Here is a 21,355-nt window from a genome sequence, read left to right as displayed (position 1 = left end):
CCAGCATTATAATCTTTCTTCATAGGAGTGTTGTACCAGCTCATTTATCATTTTGGTTGCTTTTTTCTGAACCTTTCCCATCTCTGCCATGTCCTTTTTGAGATGTCAGGACCAGAACTGTAAACAGTTTTCTAATTGTGGTTGTACTAGATCTGTATAGCAGTGTTATGATCTCTGCAGTTTTTGTTCCAAACCTTTTTCTAATGACCCCTGACTTGAAATCTCTTTTCACAGCTGCCGCACTGTGACTTGACATATTCACCACCAATTCATAAGTGTATATGTGAAGCTTGAATTTTTTGCCCAATGTGAATCAATTTACATTTGCTTATGCTGAGTTGTATTTGCCACCTTAACACCCATTCATTCAGTTTGGCTGCCTCTCTGGAAGCTGAAGCTTCCTCCTGGCTTGCCTCTTTATCTAGGAGCCACCGGTCATCCCCCTTTGTAAATATAAGGGTCTGTTTTTCCTTGTGCTGGGTAGATCTGAGCAGGCTTGTGTGATCGTTACTTGTGAGTACATGCAAGGGATTATTGCAAAACCCAGTCAAATTATTTTCCTATTACTACTTTTAATAAAAAGAGCATGAAAGGCAGTTGGGTAAGTTTGATGCATTATGAATTAGGAATTGGTGTACTAAAATTAGGGTTGTTCATTAATATTTTTACCTTATTATTGAATGTTGTCTGTTTTTGGGTTAGCTGTCTCTTGTTTTAAAACACACTGTCTCCATAGCACTTTACTAAGGAGGCATAATATAGAACTTTCCTGGTTCTATAAGGCAGCAATGGGGTAACACTGGCCCTCTGAGCGTTGTTAGACTACATTTCCCATCATCCTGACTATTGGCCGTGCTGACTGGGGCTGGTGGGAGCTGGAGTTCAGCTACATTTGGTGGAACACAGGTTCATCATCCCCGCTATAAAGATATGTGTTGGACCAAAGTGTGTGCAAAGGCAAACCCCCCCCCAATGTTTTGCTCCTCCCAGTTTTGCCTGTGGCTCTGCTTACCATTGGCATGCGGCCTTTGAAAGGTTTTTACAGAAATATACGTGGCCCTTGAGCTGAAAATAGGGCATCTGAATCCAGCTCTGTCATCTCTACCACTTTCCCAAGTTGCTACTGAGGCAAGCACCAGTCACATGGTTAGTGGTGGCAATCCCTAGTGTGAGCAAATTGCTGTGCAACTTAATTCAAGGCTCATGAATCTGTCCCCGTGGCTAGCAAAATATGACTTATATTTAATTTTACCTGGCTTTATCTGTAAGAAAGTAATCAAATGAAGGTGGTCTAATGGCAATGCCAGCCGGCGAGGGTGAATCTCTTCTAAATAAATTAGCTACCTAATATAAATGGAAATTATGATTAAAACTAAGCATTTGAATCAAGGCTGCCTTGTTGTTAAATCATGATTAAAACTCGTGATGTAAATCAAAGTGGTTTAAATCTATTTGACCGGCTCCTGAGATTATCTGAGAAATGCTAATTAGATTTGGAGGCTCAGAGAGATACTGTAAGAGGGAAATGATAATAGAGACCCACATTGCATTGATTGCATAGGTAAAATAATTAGGGGTTTCATTTAAAGAAAACAATGGAATTGACTCACAGAGTCTGGGCAGGTTTGACATAATTGAGACAATTTGCGGAAGACGCCCTACTTGGAGTGAGGGAGGCTGGTAGAATGTGGCCTTTGCTGATCAAAGAGCTTTAAATGCAGAAGGAAACCATGACAACAGGTGGCGTAAGTTCAAGGAACCAATTGGTTGAGGGAGTAAGAACCACAGGAACACACTTAATATCTAAGGCGTGAAAACAAAAAAGTTACTGCTCTTGCATTCTGTAGATTTTAATCCCATTTTATTATCTTCTTTAAGCACTTGAGGTAGCTTGCAGTAGCAGCTTTCAAAACAAATCTGCGGCTGGTGTGGCGAATGATTCCCAAACTGTTTGCTAGAATGACTAGTGTACAAAGGTGTGGCCTTAAAGCACAATCCTCTGCATGTCTACTGAGATGCAAGTCCTGCTGAGTTCAGTTGTGTATAGGTTTGTCTCATTAATATTTCTATCCCATGTTTTGTAAATCATCATATGTCCACTAAAGATGTCAGACTAACTTCCTATTTGGGTTTTTCAGAAATATGATTATGTTTTGTGTTTGGATTTGAACAAACCACCTGACAAGACATTATGTGGGAGATTGATATTTGCATAGAGTAAGACAAACATTATGGGCTTGAATTTGTACCGAGCAACGCCCCCCCTTTTCTATTCAATATCCAGTTGGAGACACCAAATCTGGGGTGAAGGCATTTAGGCATTTCTTTCAGGGAGCAAATGTTTATGGCAGCCCAAATTCCTCACCCCAGTTTCAAGGAACAAAATTCATCCCTCCTTTTTTTGTTATCTGAATATTCTTCCTCAAGAACTTTTGGCTCAGCAGTAGCTCTAGCTGAAATAAAAGAAAGGCAGTGTGGGTAGAACTGGCCAGAGTCAAACTGTGCATGTGGGAAAGCAATTTTATTTGACATGGTTTATTTTAAAATTAAGCCAGTGCCTTTCTAATAAAACTGTCAAAATGGCTTAACAATAAAATGAAAGAAAAGTCAATATTAAAATAGCATATGAAGCCTATGTACAGTTTTACATCTAATTTTAATTTGAATGACAATCTGAATCCCAAAAGCTTCCTATAATTGGTGACAGAAGCACAGAGCACCTCTCTGCCAAGGGCGTTCCCACGTAGATGGTGTCACAATGGTCCCATCTCAATCAGCCTAATAAGGCAAACAGATGGACCCTGAAGCAGGCTGCCTCTTGATGATCACACAGCTGCAAATGTGGGTCACATGGGGAAATTTTATTCCTTCAGTTACACAGGGCCTATGCTGTTTAGGATGAGTACCTTTAAAATACTCCATAAAGTAGCATGTATAATAGGAAACCAATTGAAATTCAGAAACACAAAGCTTTTATCCAACACAGCATAAATGGAGCAGCTTTTAAAAAGCTAGCATGTCCCCAGTCAGCTCTCTGATGGGAAAGCTGGGTAAGGGACTGAATCTAGCCCTCTACTCTTTCAGACAGTTGAATGGCAGAATCTCATCTTTTAAAGAAAGAGAAAAGCATGTGCACACATGTTGAAGTGAAGAAGAAAACTGAATGCAGGACCTTTTTATGTATGCAGTTCACACTAAAAGATGGATCAGTGGATGAGCTGCCAGTACCTTCCAGAGGTGTGTTATGGCTGAAACAAGAAACGAGAGACCAAACATTTAGGGCTCTGCCTCAGATGGTGGTCAGTCACTCCACTTCAACAGAAAGTGTGGCAGCATCTTTGCAACTCCTTGCTTCTTGCCCAACCAGACTAGTTAGCAGATGGGCGGGGTATAAATTATTATTATCATTATTATCATTATTATCATTATCCTGTGTCACCATACATAATTCAGAGTTTAGGGCCAAAGATAATAAACAAAAATCCAGTAGTAGGCACATCACACTCTGTCAGGAATAAGAGAATAAGTCTCCTTCAACACTCTCCCTCTGTCTCTCATGGGGGGGGGGCACCAAACCCTAACGATCTTGCTTTGGTGTTGAGCCATCTGGAGTCATCCCCACAACCTGCAGCAGAGCCTGTTTATATAGCAAGGCAGGCACTGGACCACATCCACCCCACTTATTTCTGGTTTTATAAATGTTACTAACACACGATTACTGCATCATCCTGCTTTCTTGTATTTTGCCTTGAAGTATATTATGGGATATAATTGGAGAAACATTCCAATTATGGAGTAGGTTAACCAGCAGAATCTTGTGTCACACTAGCACAGGGTTGTTTTGTTATTCTCAGGGTGAGCTTGGAGACACAGTTCACTTTCAGAGATGCTTATTTTCTCAATAAGATCCCACAGCAATGGACAGTCCTTTTTTTCTTGACAGATAGATAGCTATGTTAGTATTGTCTCCTTGGACCTTCCCTTCTCCTTTGTACCCAGTTACCTTTTTTCCTTCACATTTTCTAATATTACCTAATATTGCCCAGAAACTATAATAAACTGAAACTATAATAGAAAAAAGCAGGAGGGAATTACTTCTGTGTGTGCCAAACAATATTTATTTCAGCTTGATTAGTAATGTAAGTCATGCCATGACTCATCAACATCAAAGTAAGCTGAAAGAAAGACATGACTCCAAGAAGTGAAAGGCTTTAAACAAAATATCTGCAACCTGAGCCTTGTGGAATTTGAGTTTCTGTGGGAGCAACTCTGATGTCCACAACCATTTCATATTGTGGTGCCAGTTGTGAGAACTCTGGTTCCAGCTAGAATGTGTAATTTGCTGCAATTGATAGGATTACTGCATCCTTGATTTGCACAAATCACATCAGTCATCTGCCCACTCCTCACATGAAGGTGCTGGTATGACTGATACTGCCATATCATCTCAGCCAGGCCTGGCATTGGCACATGGCATCCTCAGATGGTGGCTGCAGGTCCCATCACTGGTTTCTGCCCAGAGAAGGTGGGAAATTCCGTTATGAGAGCATAAATCCTTGCATTGGTAGATTGAGTTGCTTAGCACTACTTTGGATACAACCCACTGTTCTTTACCTTAGTACCTACAAAATAATAATAATAATAATAAGTAGTAGTAGTAGTAGTAGTAGTAGTAGTAGTAGTAGAGTGGAGAAAGCAGATTTAGTATCCTTTCATGTCACCCCTACTTACACTCACTAACTAATCACAAAAGCATTGAGGGCCAACATTTCTAATACATTTTCCAGGAAATTGTTAACAGTTTCCTAGCAACCACTGTAACAGATGTGAAGCTTTGTTGCTGCTGAGTTTTAAGAACTCCCCCCTCCAGTTTATGAAATCCACTACAAGTGGAGGAAGCAACTATTATATTTTAAACTTAATTCCACATTATACAGCATAAGGAGGAATCTGCTATTTTATGCCCCACGAAGACCCAACATGAGAGCATCCAGCACTCAGAAAAGGGCCTTGTGGGGCATTTTTGCTTGCATGTAAAACATGTGAACAGGTACACAAGAGGTGCTAAGTTGCACCTGCATATTTTGGGTTCTAAAATGTTCAGGAAACTTCCACAAGTAGAGGAAGCTCCTCACTTTATGCCTTCACCCTCCATGACTTGGAAGGGTCATGTGAGGGGGAGAGAAAGAGAGCTTAGTGCACATGTCCCCATTCTCTTAGCTTGCATGTAGTTTTACGTGTAATCCAAGGGTGTGGAAACTCCAGTCTGTAGGGATTTTTAGGCCTAGCAAGTCCACAGTTGGGCCTGTGAGGCTGTTTTCCCATAATTATGCCCACCTGCCACACACCTGATGTCGTATGTGATATGTGATATCAAGTGTGGCATGATGTCACGTGTGGGGCAGGTAGATTCATGTGTGCTCCTTAACATGTCAGGGAGATTACCACCACTGCTTTGAGTGCAGGCCTGCTTTGAGTGCAGGCCTGCTGGGATCAGCTGAGCTATGGTATTCCCCATAGAAAACATAGTAGCACATCCATACCCTGCCCAAGGCAGGACTTGAAGCCACCTCCTTCAAGTCTGCTGGAATGGCTGCACTATTGAGTTCCGCATGGGGAACACAGCTGAAACTTGCAGAAGGTAGGTCTTGATGTCAGTGATATCAGTGATGTCAGTCCTACTGGACTGGCCCTGCCCACCTCTCAAAGTGGCCTGTCATCAATAGGGGAGCTCAGAATATGGTCCACCAACCAAAGCCAGTTCCCCACACCTGATGTAAGCAGAGTGTCTAAATAGGGCACCTCCTGCTTAAATCTGTAGGTCATTGATAGATTATGGGCGCTGAAAGCCAACTTCTGGTATGGAAAGGGAGCTAGTTTCAGGCTTGTCAGTGAGAGACAATACGTTTAGGTAGATCCTTGGTGCAAGTAAGCATGGCATTTGGTTATGTCAGATACTACTTTCTTACTCAGGAAGGAGAGGTGTAGGCACATAAGCACAGGACAGGGTCCTACTCTCCTTTCATGTTGTGTTCAGAAAAGTAACATCTGACCATGTCCTGAGAGACAGAGGGTAGCAGAGACGGTGGAATGAAGGAAGTTCACAGTGATATAGCTGACTTTGTTCAAAACATCTGATAATCAAGGATTTCAAAAGCTCTTTCATCTTTGGTGTATACTTTGAAAAACATTAAATGTAATAATTCACAAAGCTATTTCTGCTTCTGAATTGTCACATTTTGAGAACTGGGACACCACAGGAAAATACGTTTATATACTGAGCCGTCTCCTTACATTACATTTCAATTTATCATAGTGTCACAAATAAAGGTGATTTTGGGGTCATTTACAAAAATGTTTTGCTGCTCCATCATATCAAGGCTTCTCTCCCCCCACCCCCTATGAGGGCTAGTTAAATGGATCTTATGAAAGGTGCAATTATCCCAGTATTCATATAAATTATACAGAAATTTATATAATCATTTTCATTTTTGATAATGTTGAAACAAATGGTGGTTTTCTCTTTGACAATGATTATTTCAATCCTTTAGTGTTTCAACAGGGATTTAGTATGTTGGCCTCAGGGAGACTAAAATACTTCGATTATTTTAGTTTTAGCAGTTTTGGTCCCCTAACTATATATTGTACAACTATATGACAGCATCAACCAAATGGAGTATGCATTTGATCATTGAAGTCATTGTGCCAGCTGGTAGAGTTCTGTCAAAACATCACCTGGGGAAACAGGAAAAAGGCAGGAGAAAATATCTCGCAAACTCAATACACATTTTACATTTTTATAATTTCTCCTCCTATGAGATATTAAATTTCATCACTCTGCGGGGTACCTTAGTTGTTCATTACTAGATGGTTAAAACTTCCATTTTCTTCAGGTTTATATGTTTTTCATTGTTAAGCAGGACTAATGGGTTTTAAGGAAGGAACAGTAGAGCGTTGGATGAATCAGCAAGCCTCCTCCAAAAAACAGAGAGCTATGAAAGGAGCAGGAGAAGACTGGTTTGAAGAACAAGGTTTTCTTTCTGCTCCTGAAGTCCAACACACCCTGCAGCTGTATCAGTTTCCATCACTTGAACAGCTGGTCCAATTATACATTATCCTTGTAGTGCTGATTATTTTAAGATTTTTCTGAAGGCCACCCATTGACTTTAATTAAGCCAGAATTTCATAACATGAGCAAAAATCTAGTCTTATTAACTATCCCACTAGAAATAATGTAAGAGTTGCTGCAGTGCAGTTCTTAAGAGTGTGAACAGTAACATCCCATAATCAAATCCACAACCACAAATAAGGATGTTCTAAGAATTCATTCTTTGCAATATGAATTTTTCTGCATCATGGAGTGAAAATAGACTCATCCGTTCCTCCTTATCCATGAAGTCCCTAGGTGACATTATTAGACAACCTCTTATCAAGCTTGCCTCAGCCCCTTTCTGAAACCTGGGGGACAACAAAGGTTGTTTTAAATGTATATTGTGTGTGAAGTGCTGTGAACAATGCAAAGCTTTGAACAAATGCTAATTTATTTATTTTTTTTGGATTAAACACGACACATTGTGATACTATTTTGTTTTCCTAATATTGTGTTCAAAATAGTGAGATTCCAGATCAAATATATTAAATAATGGGGTGAGTGATCAAAATTAAAGCACTCATCAAAACAGAAGAAATCGTGTTAAAAGATACGATGGCAATGACTGAAAAGTGGGTTTAAAAAGTCATAGGCTGCTTCATCGTGTACAAATGAATATAACCTAATGTAATGTAAATGTTAAACATATGTAAAACGAGAACATCAACTATTACTTTACTTGTAGGATTAGAGAAGTGAAAAAATAACTACACAGAACAAGTAGCCTCTTGGTGTAGGAAACTTGTGCAGTGAACAGAATAATAATTTCAGTTTATTTCTCTTCCTCTAAATTCACTCATGATTTGAACGGGATGGATTTTCTTCTTAGCCGACCCTTTCCTGACAGCTGCATAGATTTCCTCTGGCTTCTCTCTCTTAATCAAAGGCTTCTTTTCCGGAGCCTTCATCCGCCACATCACCACAGGGTGTCGTGGGCCAGCAGGACTTTGAATTCTGATAATCTTCGTAGAGGCGATATAGGACATCTTCACTGTCTGCACCACGGCATTCATCAAGTTCTTGGCAGCCTGAATTAGTGAAGTCACGCTGTCCAACTGTAATCAGAAACACAACTGTTAACGGGTTCAGAAATCAAGCGAGCTGTAATCAAAAACAAACATTTAAAATGCAGGTGATCTTTGCTTCCATTTGTGCATTCCATGTAAGGAATAAGCCAACATGAATGCAGAAGGGTCAAAAGTTATTTGCAATGTTGGATAAATAGAAGCTTGAGGTGAGGACAGAGTTACTTTAACAGTGGACATTTTTTTTTAATTTTTTTATTTTTTGCATTTGTAAAGCATTACATCCAGTCTTTTCTTACTGGAAACCTAAAGACAGCACAATTTTAAAAACAAACCCAAGAACAATACAGTAGAATCACTAAATCACAGTCTTAAATATAATTTTGGCTATAATTTGTCTTAGAAATGTTACACATCTTTTAATCCCCTGATCTTTTGTGATTTCTGAGGTCTGCAAATTTGATTGAGAAGGTTTATATAGAAAAAATATTAACTGCTTGATCAAAATGTTCTCAAAGCATGCATAAAAGATAGATAGATAGATAGATAGATAGATAGATAGATAGATAGATAGATGATAGATAGATAGAAAGAAAGAAAGAACTTGGCTAAAATCAAATATATCTATAAAACTATCAGAATTAAAAGCAAATATTAAAATCAACAAAAGACTTATGTAGGTAATGGAACTATGTGTCTGGATTATTGTGACATTCTAATGAGGAGTAGGACAACTGTGCCATGTCTCCAAAGAATGGAGAAAAAGAAGCCAATGGATACAAGAGTTTTTAGAAACAAACTGAAAGCACACACTATATCTTAATATTTTTATGAATGGTGTATGTTTGCACGTATATTGCTTTCATTCTGTGTGGAGGAAACACACAGTTTTCCAGAACATTCAGGAAAACTGATGCCAGTTTCTAAATAAAATCCTCTTACATCCATAAGTTTTTTTCACTAACATTTTCTCACCCCTAATTCTGCTTTGGGACTTTGAAGCAGGCTTCTAACTCTGTCTCTGCAGCTGGGTGGGAATTATGCAACGTATTGGTCCGATCCTCATACAACAGCTATGGTGGGACACATGTAGCCCTATCAGATAGTTTGGTACTACCCCCAGCCAGGGGCGGAGCTTCATGCTCCTGCACTGGGGGGGGGGCGGAGAGCAGGTGGGGGCATCTGCGATGGCACCGTGGCCGGGATCATTCTTCCTTGTGCTAGTACTTTCCCTGTTTCTTTTTTCACAGTAAACTTTTAAAGTCAGTGTTGATATAGCCAATAAGATTTAACAACAAAGGAGTTCAGCTTTGCTGCTTAGTAATAGAAAGCAACAAGCTCTAATTGTTCAAGACTACAATGAGCCTTGCCTTTCTAGTTTTGCAGCTAGTTTTGTATTATTTATTTATAGCATTATTTATAGCCTGCCTTTGGGGGCATAGCCCATTCAAGACAACTCACAATGTCATAAAAGCATAATACATAAACCAAGCTTTAAAAAAGTGAATAAAGGAGCAGTACAGTATTAACAAAAACATATGCCAGTTAAACAACAGAAAATTCCTGTAGATGTATTGTGCCACTGTTTAAATACACCTAAGTTGGGGGAGGAATTCTGGAACTCTAGAAGAGCAGAAGATTTTTAGGCAGATGATTTCCAACATGGACTGCATAGCATTTGAACTGTGTCATATTTCATTTTTGTGTATGAGCCTCTTGGTGAATGTTAAAATTCTTCAGCATTTCTTTCCATGTGCTATGAATTCCACCTCCAGCTTAAGCTGCCTTTGCTGTTGTCATTTTGCACTAGAAAATTGGCAAGGGATAAATTTACTGTAATTCATATCAATAACCTGAATGAATAACTTTTAAGCTTCGAAGAGTCACTGTGCTCATATTTAATTATAAGGTTGACAATTTCAATTTAGAAATGCAGCTCCTTTTTGAATAATTTTAAAGAATACTGTGTTCTGGGGTTTCTGCCCACCTCCTCTTGAAGATCCATCTGATTATTCTGAACATGTTTTGAAGTTTGGCTTTTGTAACTCCCGAACACAATTTGTTTCAAAAGCTACTATGGAATTAAGTGATAAGAATTTGTACTGCATCATGAGAATGTGATCAGAATGAATTTTGTAGTGCTCAGGAAGCTGCATTTGGGTTTTTTTCTTGTGATATGCACAACAGCAGTGACCAGTCATTTTCAGCGAGTATGCCTTTCACTGAGTCCAAAGAATAATAGAGGTCCACTATAATGCTTGTTCTATCATGTGCATATGGCACCGTACAGGCCCTGGCACCACTGGAGAGGCTAGGGGATTGTGGATTCATTGGTTCTTTGCCAATGCTAACCCTATTTCTTCTACCCAGACATGCCCCAAACTCCAGTTGCCCATGCCATTTCTGCCACGGGATGACTGCCTGTATGTCAGTATGTATCAGTGTTAGAGGGCATGTGTTTGTCTTGTGTGTAGTGAGAAAAATAAATAAAATTTGGACAATTGAGAACTGAACACATGACTTCCCCCCCAAGAAGGGAATTGTGTTAAGGGTTCTGGGGATTGTAGCTTTGTGAGGGGTAAACTGCAGTTCCCATGTTTCTTTAGAGGAAGCCACTTTAACTGTATGGTGCATACGCAGCTCTAGTGTGTGTAATGGTTGGTGTGTCAGGAAAACTAGGACTAGGAAGGCTCAGGTTATAATCCCTTGTTGGACATGACCTTATAAGCTCATTCCAGAGATGAAGGCAATTTATTCCAGTGAGCATTCTTTTAATTTGGCATTCTTGGCAGCGTTTTAATGATTGCCTTTTACTATTCTGTTTTGTTGTTGGTTTATATATTTATGACTTTGCATTTTATTATTTGGGGCTGTTGTACAAGGAGCCACCTTGACTACACTTTAAGGTAGAAAGTCGGTTCCAAACAAACAATACTTCACTGATTTCCAGTACTAAAATTCTACATCGACTGGTATCTGCATTCTTCCCCTTCAAAAAACACTATTTTTAAAACAAATTACGTAATTACACCCACCCCCAGGTCAGGCTGCAAATGGAAATGAACATGAATTGTAGTAGATTTGTGGTTCAGTCACAGTCCTTTAGTCCTTGCACATTACAGCAAGTGTAGTTTATAGTTTTACCCACAGCCTGTTCCATACATCTCTGAGTAACGTTCTGCAGGGAATCTAACGTACTCAAGGACAATAGTCACTAGGATACCTTTTTGTCTTTCTCTGCTATTCTCTACAGCCTCTTCAAGGCCTCATGCCATCATAACCAGAGAAAACTGATGAAACGAGAATCCACATAAACACAAAATAGACAAAATATTTCTTTACAGCACCCTGAAGTTAATCTTTCAAGGATGCTTCTTAGATGACACTTTGCCATCAGCATCCTCTTCCTGAGAAAAAAAATGTATGCACCTTTTATCAGGCATACTCTGATATAAATCACCACTTTCCCCCTTCCAAATATAGTCAGGAAATTATCAAGCCCCATTTCATATGCAAAATAAATTTGAGAGTGGGGCAGAGATGCTATCATGGGCATAGCCAAGGGGGTGCAGGGGGGCAGCTGCCCCTCCGATCAAGTAAAACAATAGAAACACTTAACTAACAGACTAAACACATCACTTCTGGGAGGCCCACAAAAGTCCTGCCCCCCCCCCCCAAATCCTGGCTACGTCCATGGATGCTATGCTAGTTTCCTGACAGGTGTGTTGCTATTGCTTACTTGGGGGGGGGGGGGAGAGGTAGGACTATTGGGTATTTTGGCATGTTGTTGGAGTACCAGATTGGCTCTGCCTGTGCGTTTCCACTGAGTCAAGCTCCCTGACCTTTCCCATTAACAGCAGCCCACCTGCCAGGAAGCAAGCATAGGGGTTCTCCCCCACCTAGTGAGCTGTTTCTGCCAATCCATGTGCATGGTGGCTCTTATGAAGGCAAACCCCTGCCCTAAGGTGGCATGCCATACGATTTTGATCCAGACCAGATTTTGCTGCAAACTCCCTGCCCCTGCCACTGTTCTCCCTCCCCTCCCCTGCCCTTACTCAGCTCCATGCAAATTCGAAGCATTGTGACAGTGTAAGAAGGGGAATAGGCAGAGGGGTCTGGTGTGACTGGCGAGCATTGTGAGCAAAGGAAGAGTTGGAGCAGAGATGCCTGGGGCATCTCCAGATGGAGAGATTCCTGCCCTCCCCACTCCTTTACAAGATGCTTCTGCATCCTTGCTTTAGACCAATTTTCTTTTCTGTGCTTAATGTGAGAATTGTTTTGCTGCCAAGGGCTGCACTTTATATCAATATGTCTTCTCCAGGCTGCCATCCTAGAGGAAAAAGCAGAGTGTAAGAAAATAGGGGGAAATGCAGGTTAAACTGTAATCAGCAGAAGTAAAAGCATTTCTTCTTTGATCCTTAGACTGACAGGACAAATAAGAGCTTGATATGTCATTCCTATGCTCCCCTCCAACTGAAATCCAGTCACCTCTGAAGTATTTCAATATTTACAGCCAAATAATTTAACCCATAGTCTGGTCATGGAAATCAGAATCAGATTCAAAGTGTACAAACGAGAAGACTAATGAATGTTCTTTAATTCCATCTACATTTTGCCTTCCATGCCATTACTGCAGCTGCTGAATATCTGTAGCAAATTCTGGCAGAGAAGGGAAACTGGAAGAGAAAAGGGCAGGCCATAAGGAATACAATTTAAGCAGAAGGTCAACACGTAACTGAGTTTGGCAAAAGCTATACATAGTTAGAATTGGCCAGAAATCAAGTATCTGTACATCAAAAGCAGCAGTGAAAAAGGAACGGTGGGTAGGTTCTCCTGAACCATCCAAAATCTGTTCTGAGGTAAGCCAAACAATTAAAACTTCTGAGGAACAAAGACAATGAATGTGTAGCTTTCTAAGGCAGCGTTTTCTCAAACCATAAGCCTTGGGCCACTTTCCGGTGAACCTCAGTGCCACTGCCTGCCCATCACTACCTCCGCCCACTACTCACGCCATATAGCCTTAAGTTGGACCAGCAGCTCCTTGCATCCTGAATAAAGTGGAGGTGGGCAGAGACCAGGAAAAGATAAGTTGGGGAGAGTGGGAAGGAAGGTCTCCCTCCTCTGAGAGAAAAAGGACTAAGAAAGTTTTAAGGAAATGATAAAGTCAGATAAAATGTTGTTGTTGTCTACATAAACTGTGAAAAGAAAGGAAAGGGATACGAGCGGAAAGCTGCTTTAAGAGGAAGAAATGAATGCAAAAGGACCGGGGGGAAAGGGATAAAATAAATGGCATGGGATGGGATAAGGTTCAGCTGAGGAATGGCCCCAACTGGCGTACCAGCCAAAGCTGGTTGAAGGCACTTGTCAGGGAACTGCCATCCGCTCAGGGGCGAGAGGGGAAAAGGCGGATGGATTACAGAGAGCCCCCAAAGATCGTGGGAAGCAGCACTTCCTCAGCAGAGGAAGGTAGCCACGCCTCTAGTGGAGAGGAGATGCAGGGGGCGGAGGAGGCAAGGCGGTGCCAGGACACCTTGCCTGAGCAAAGCGGGGAGGAGGGAGGTGCCCTGTTACTCAAGCCTTCCTTGCGCAGAAAGCTTCCGTGCAGAGAGGGAAGGCGCAGACTGGGGGTCAAGAAACTACTCTGCTGGGGAAGGTTTAATGACCGCCCACTCTCAGATTCTGCCAGTGAATGAGCAAGACACGGAATATAGGTGCTCTGCATTCTAAATGTTTTTATCACTAATAAGAAAGCTTTAGAACAGACTATTGAGGCATATTGCCTGATTGCTCTTGAGCAACCAACCGATACCTTTAACAGCACTGCTGGACACTATTAACAAAGATGGACCCAGGAGCAACCCCAGGTTTCAGATAATGGTTCCAGGGGACATAATTCTCATGCCTATGTAGATACTTATCATTAGCTCGGTGTGAAAAAAAGATATCAGTCTAAGAGCATACCAAGTTAAAGAGCAGACTGCAGGGGAGAACTCTTGGGATATGTGTGTGTATGGTTGTGCAGAAGGCCAGGAGAAGAAGGTGGAAAATTCACAATATAAAAAAGGACTTGCCTAAAGTGAAATAGTTTTCTTTCTTCTCGCCTGCTGCATTGATTTTCTGTCAGATGCTCTCTTCTATTTAGCAGTTCATTTGTCATTATGCCAGTTGGTGGTATTTAGGATGATTATGAAAAGCTGGATGTGTTATCAGTTTTCTGTTTACTTTACAGCATTAGAAGAACTTTATTAGAAGAACGTGTAGGATTGTTTGGTTGTGACTGATGTCTTATTCTCAGCTTCTTCTTGCCAGGGCTTGTTCAACCTTCCTGTGGCTGACCCCCAACAGCCCTTGCCCATGTTGGCAAAATATGGTTGGGGATCCAGGTAGGTAGCCGTATTGGTCTGACGCAGTCAAAATATATTTAAAAAATTTAAAAAAATTGTCCAGTAGCACCTTAGAGACCAACTGTGGTGGGGGAGTAATGTTTGAACCTCTCTTCTGCATGCCCTGGAATAAGAGCTGTTTGGCAGTGGAACAGACTCTCATAAGAGGTGGTGGACTCTCAATCCTTGGAGATTTTGAAGCAGAGGTTGGACAGCCATCTGTCATGTATGATCGAGTTGAGATTCCTACATTGCAGAAGGTTAGCTAGATGGCCCTTGGGACCCCTTCCAATTCTACATTTCTATTACTCCGCAAGTATGGATCACCAGCAAGGACTTTTCCTCTGCAATCACAAGAAAGTGAGCACATTTGATTGCGCACTTTAGTAAACCATTTTTTTACACATGCAAAAGCTTGGAGAGCAGTGAGTAAGCAGAAAGGATTGCAGTTGTTTTTATGAAGGCTGTTTCTATTTACAGCTTTAATAAGTCATACTGCATGAGAAACAATATCCCACATCCCCCCCAAAACTCCACCATGTTGTTTTGCAAAAATCTGAATTACTGTTACTGCATTCCTATTGCAGTTCAAGTCTCTTTGTTATAGTTGTTAAAGCTATTTGCATATTGCCACGGAACATACCTAAATGATAAGCTCTCAAACTTTATAATGTAAAGGTAATGGACCCCTGGACAGTTAAGTCCAGCCAAAGGTGGCTATGGGGTGAGGCACTCATCTCACTTTTCAGGCCGAGGGAGTCGGCGTTCGTCCACAGCTTTCCGGCTTATGTGGCCAATATGACTAAACCACTTCTGGTGCAACAGGACACCTTGATGCTTCCATTTATTTTCCTGCTGCAGTGGTACCTATTTATCTACTTACACTAGTGTGCTTTCAAACTGCTAGGTTGGCAGAAGCTGGGATAGAGCAATGGGAGCTCACCTTGTCACACAGATTCAAACCGCTGACCTTCTGACCGGCAAGCCCAAGAGGCCCAGTAGTTTAGACCACAGCACCACCCGTGCCCCTTAATTTTATACTTCATTTTGTGTATGCTCAATCTATTAACAGTAGTAGAAGAGTGGTCAGTCGTTCACTACGGTAGCTCAGCAATTGGTTCTATGAATGTTGATTCTGCCACTTTACCAACAGGTTTGTTTTTTCCTATGCATTTCCCACTAAACATATTCACAGAGTGTTTATTGTTATAAGAATGAAGGGAACCACTGGAGGAAAGTATCATTTTTGTATTCTCAGTCACTGGGACAATTCATCTTTCTCACATATTTCCTGGAGTGCATTGATATTCCTCATAATGAAAAGGATGGCAAGGTATGATGGCAAGAAATGAGTAAAGAATTATACAATAATGCCACATTTAAATAAACAGGATGGGATCGTGTACAGAAGGAATATTTAACTAAAATTGAATCTAAACATCCTGGTTTTTTTAAATACCAATCCTACACTTGTGCAGTGGCATGTTTGCCCATAACTTTGGCATAACCACCATATAGTATCAGCCTTTTTCTTGATTTTGCTCTAGTACAGCAACAAATGCATCCCACTTTCCCCCATTATGTTTTCTATGTGAGTAATGGAAGGATCATTTCTATGTGAAGTGGAAGGATCATTAGGCGCGAGTGATCATGCTCTTCTGAAGTTTACTATACAGCGGAAAGGAGCAGCCAAGCATACTAGGACACAATTTCTCGACTTTAAGAAAGCCGACTTCATAAAACTTAGGGAAGTGCTGGGTGAGATCCCATGGACAGTAATACTAAAAGGAAAGGGAGTTCATGATGGCTGGGAGTTTGTTAAGAGGGAGATAGTAAAAGCACAACTTCAGGCAATACCAATGAGACGGAAACATGGAAGGTGCCTAAAGAAGCCAGGGTGGCTATCTAAAGAACTTTTAACTGAGTTAAGATTAAAAAAGGATGTGTACAAAAAATGGAAAAGGGGGGAAACCACCAAAGAGGAATTCAAACAAATAGCCAGCACGTGTAGACACAAAGTCAGAAAAGCTAAAGCACAGAATGAACTCAGGCTTGCTAGAGAGGTTAAAAGCAACAAAAAAGGCTTTTATGGGTATGTTCGTAGCAAAAGGAAGAACAAAGAAACAGTGGGGTCACTCAGAGGAGAAGATGGTGAAATGCAAACAGGGGACACAGAAAGGGCTGAACTCCTCAATGCCTTCTTTGCCTCAGTCTTCTCCGATAAAGAAAACAATGCCCGACCTGAAGAATTTGGAGCAAATGATTCAGCAGAGGAAACACAGCCCAGAATAACTAAGGAGATAGTACAAGAATACTTGGCTAGTCTAGATGTATTCAAGTCTCCAGGGCCAGATGAACTGCATCCAAGAGTATTAAAAGAACTGGCAGATGTGATTTCAGAACCACTGGCAGTCATCTTTGAGAATTCCTGGAGAACAGGCGAAGTCCCGGCAGACTGGAGGAGGGCAAATGTTGTCCCTATTTTCAAAAAGGGGAAAAGAGAGGACCCAAATAATTACCGCCCAGTCAGTCTGACATCAATACCAGGGAAGATTCTGGAGCAGATCATTAAGCAAACAGTCTGTGAGCACCTAGAAAGGAATGCTGTGATCACCAATAGTCAGCATGGATTTCTGAAAAATAAGTCATGTCAGACGAACCTGATCTCGTTTTTTGACAGAATTACAAGCCTGGTAGATGAAGGGAACGCAGTGGATGTAGCCTACCTTGATTTCAGCAAGGCATTTGACAAGGTGCCCCATGATATTCTTGTAAAGAAGCTGGTAAAATGCGGTCTTGACTATGCTACCACTCAGTGGATTTGTAACTGGCTGACTGACCGAACCCAAAGGGTGCTCATCAATGGTTCCTCTTCATCCTGGAGAAGAGTGACTAGTGGGGTGCCACAGGGTTCTGTCTTGGGCCCGGTCTTATTCAACATCTTTATCAACGACTTGGATGATGGACTCAAGGGCATCCTGATCAAATTTGCAGATGACACCAAACTGGGAGGGGTGGCTAACACCCCAGAGGACAGGATCACACTTCAAAACGACCTTGACAGATTAGAGAACTGGGCCAAAACAAACAAGATGAATTTTAACAGGGAGAAATGTAAAGTATTGCACCTGGGCAAAAAAAATGAGAGGCACAAATACAAGATGGGTGACACCTGGCTTGAGAGCAGTACATGTGAAAAGGATCTAGGAGTCTTGGTTGACCACAAACTTGACATGAGCCAACAGTGTGACGCGGCAGCTAAAAAAGCCAATGCAATTCTGGGCTGCATCAATAGGAGTATAGCATCTAGATCAAGGGAAGTAATAGTGCCACTGTATTCTGCTCTGGTCAGACCTCACCTGGAGTACTGTGTCCAGTTCTGGGCACCACAGTTCAAGAAGGACACTGACAAACTGGAACGTGTCCAGAGGAAGGCAACCAAAATGGTCAAAGGCCTGGAAACGATGCCTTATGAGGAACGGCTAAGGGAGCTGGGCATGTTTAGCCTGGAGAAGAGGAGGTTAAGGGGTGATATGATAGCCATGTTCAAATATATAAAAGGATGTCACATAGAGGAGGGAGAAAGGTTGTTTTCTGCTGCTCCAGAGAAGCGGACACGGAGCAATGGATCCAAACTACAAGAAAGAAGATTCCACCTAAACATTAGGAAGAACTTCCTGACAGTAAGAGCTGTTCGACAGTGGAATTTGCTGCCAAGGAGTGTGGTGGAGTCTCCTTCTTTGGAGGTCTTTAAGCAGAGGCTTGACAACCATATGTCAGGAGTGCTCTGATGGTGTTTCCTGCTTGGCAGGGGGTTGGACTCGATGGCCCTTGTGGTCTCTTCCAACTCTATGATTCTATGATTCTATGATTCTATGATTCTAATGCGAAGTCTACCTGCTATTTTAAGTAATTATTTGGTAATGCAGCATGTCTTGAAATTGGTGCACTACACTAATAATGCTGCTATCAAATGTATCTCTCCCCCCCCACCCCCGATCTAGCCTGAAAGATCTTTATGCTGAGGCAACAAATACAATGTACATTAGAATATTCACATGTATCTGTATGTATTCCTTCCAAATGTGGGCTAAACTGCCGCACCCACAAGAGACTAAAATATTCGTCTCATGGATCTGACATTTTGTCTGATTATAGTGCAGGTTGTAACCAGAAGATAATGGTATAATGAAATGACCTCAGGACAATTTGCACTTACTGCTGACATGATGAGTTCTCCGCCTAAATTCTGTATTTCAGCTTTAACTTGACTGCAGATTTTGAGCTGGTGGGAATACAGTTTGATCTGTTCTAGATAAGCCAGTAAGTCCTGCTTACATGATGGGTCTTGACACTAAAAAAAGAAGGAAAAAATATTTCATTTTGCTAGCAATTTTTATTTTTTGGAATACAGGTGAATCCAGTCCAAGAGACCGCATACATATAGTAGTATTTTTTAAAAAAAGGTTTTACTTGAAAAGCAGGCATCCATGCTACAAACTCCCGACATTTTAAACAATGGTTCTCTAAATATCTCACTTCTCCAACACTACCTATAAGGTGCATGCTACAAAAAACTTTTTTTTTCTTAACTCAAATGAATCACATTCTCAAATCCTTGACCCTGACATGACTGGATTTTTTCATGTCCAGTTCAAGAGCACACATTGAACATTATGCCCTAGTCTAATCTTGCTCTTTTGTATCATCATTTGATTATGCCATGTTCCCTTTGCAAGAAAATAATTATGATAACATTTTATTCTATTATATTGGTGGTAGAACCAATGTGGTTATATAAACATATTCAGGTTACTGAATATGTTTTCTAAATATTTTTAATATTTCTGAAATGAATATTTTTTTAAATAATTTAAGCCTAATTTGATGTACTCAAATTTGTATATAATACTCAATTTTTACTTTTTTTGGATTTTTTTCTTGCTAGGTCTTATTTCCTTACATGTCAGCATATAATGTTCTAATTTTCATAACTTCAAATTCAAATATCCCAAAGTTAAAACATGCCTGCCCTCTCAAAAAAACCTTTATTATTTTAATTTTTAAGATGAACAACTTGGTTTCATTAATTTTTTCTATTACGGCTATGGATTGTAGGAAAGTTGTACAAAATGCCTACCCAGTAGCCATTCCCTCCCTCCCCCACGTCCAAAAATGTAAAATTTTCATTACAAGGAATAAAAAAACCATAAATTTCATTCTTTATCAAGAAAGAGCATGTCTTTGCAATAATTTTCAACATCAAAAACTTTGGGTTGCATCATGCCCACACGCTGTAAATTCAGCTTTTCGAAACCTAGTTTTTTTCACCCGAAAAACTAGGCTACAAGTGCATTTATTTAAAAAAATTTAGGCATTTATAAAATCTTTTGAGTGCTGGTGTATTTTTTTCTGAAATCCTCATCATTTTATTGAGCTCTGTGTAAAATTTCAGAGATCTGATCCTTGGCTATGGAGGGAAAAAATAAAATGTACACAAGGGTATCTTGTGCCGAGGGTCTCGAGGGACAGACAATGCAGATTTGACAAAACATTGAAGTGCTATAAAATTAAAACCGTTTGAGATGGGGGGGGGGAATTAAGGGGGTTTCTTTCAACCATAAGGGAAGGGTGTACAGCAAATTTCAAAAACATCCAATACGGAGGGTGACATGACCTCGTTGAAATGACCCAATAATGAAATGAGTAGCAGCACTAGAAGGTAGCACTTGATACATTGGATACTCATCTTCATAGCCCTGTAGATGTCCTGCTGCATCCTTCCTTTCTTTATACCTTCCAAGCACTTCTAAATGTTACACTTAGGTGTACTTGACAAATACAAGGAGATGGCAGTTGCTGCTCCCTAAAATGTCCTCCTCCCCTAGTTGATGTCAGGACCAATTGGAGATGGAACAAGGCAACAGAGAATCTGGAGGTGTAAAGGGCTAAGGTAAAGTAGCTCCCACTGACATTTAGCATTAGTCCAAACTTCTCTGCGTCCAGGCATCCATTACTAAAATTAATAATGACAAGCTGACCTTCCTCAGTCTATGCAGTAATGAATATTTTTATGTGAACATTCTCAGGCACACCTGTTGATGATATTTACTGCGCAAAAAAATACATGGGAGTGGCTGTTTTAAATAACTAGACTGCATTGCTCAATAATATTTTCAGCGCAGTGTGATGAATGAAGACAGGCATTCCAATCCAGCATTTGGCATGTGTTGCTTTAAGATAAGCATATGGAATTGCACAGAGGAAACATGCGAGCTTGTATAAACTTCCATATTAATCTGGGCTACTGGGAATGGAGTTTGTAACTGGCTGGATGGCGTGTGTGGGTTGCATGGAGTGTGTGAAATTTGAATTTCTGCACGTATTTCTGCCTTCCTGGCAATGCATGTTTGGAACCCTTTTATTTATTTAATTTCTGAACCACTTCTAGTTGAGATTCCTGCTTTGCAGGGGGTTGGACCAGAGGACCCTCAGGGTTCCTTCCAGCTCTACAATTGTCCACAGTGATTCTAAGCATCCTGAAGTTAAGCTTTTACAATACAACAAAGCGTGTGTAACAACACATTAACAACAGTCTGTTTTGATATCACGCAGAATGGACCTTCTCATAATATGGTATCTGCAGATTGCCCTCTTTTGTACAACATAGTGATTGGTTGGATAGGTATCTAATAGATATGCTTTTTCTACAACATGGAGCGATATAATAGTGTCACACTGTCTCTCCCCAACCCCCTCTCTCAGTTCTATGTATTGCTATTTAAAAGTAAGCGCCA

General features: G+C 40.7%; 1 protein-coding gene and 1 long non-coding RNA gene across 9 annotated transcripts in view; one reads left to right on the top strand and one right to left on the bottom strand.

Annotated features, from left to right (window-relative positions):
- Positions 1 to 21,355, top strand: part of LOC310762875 — a 602,857-nt gene that overhangs the window by 541,501 nt on the left and 40,001 nt on the right. The gene's annotated exons all lie outside the window — the stretch shown is intronic.
- Positions 4,096 to 21,355, bottom strand: part of CTNNA3 (catenin alpha 3) — a 543,396-nt gene continuing 526,136 nt past the window's right edge. For 5 of the 6 annotated variants that reach the window (XR_014548214.1, XM_083614464.1, XM_083614463.1 and 2 more), the window contains 2 exons: positions 18,778 to 18,912; positions 4,096 to 8,205 (listed from right to left, as the gene is read on the bottom strand). Coding sequence is in view for 4 of the 6 variants with exons in the window: in XM_083614464.1 (XP_083470590.1) it covers positions 7,918 to 8,205; positions 18,778 to 18,912 (423 nt within the window). In the remaining 2 variants the exon portion in view is untranslated. Of the gene's footprint in view, positions 8,206 to 18,777; positions 18,913 to 21,355 lie in introns of those variants that run through there. The other variant, XR_014548215.1, reaches the window with a different exon arrangement.

Source organism: Podarcis filfolensis, assembly GCF_964270895.1.
Source record: "Podarcis filfolensis genome assembly, chromosome: 5".
Lineage (NCBI taxonomy): Eukaryota > Metazoa > Chordata > Lepidosauria > Squamata > Lacertidae > Podarcis > Podarcis filfolensis.
Note: the sequence above shows the minus strand (reverse complement) of the source record. Positions and strands in the feature narration are given on the sequence as shown.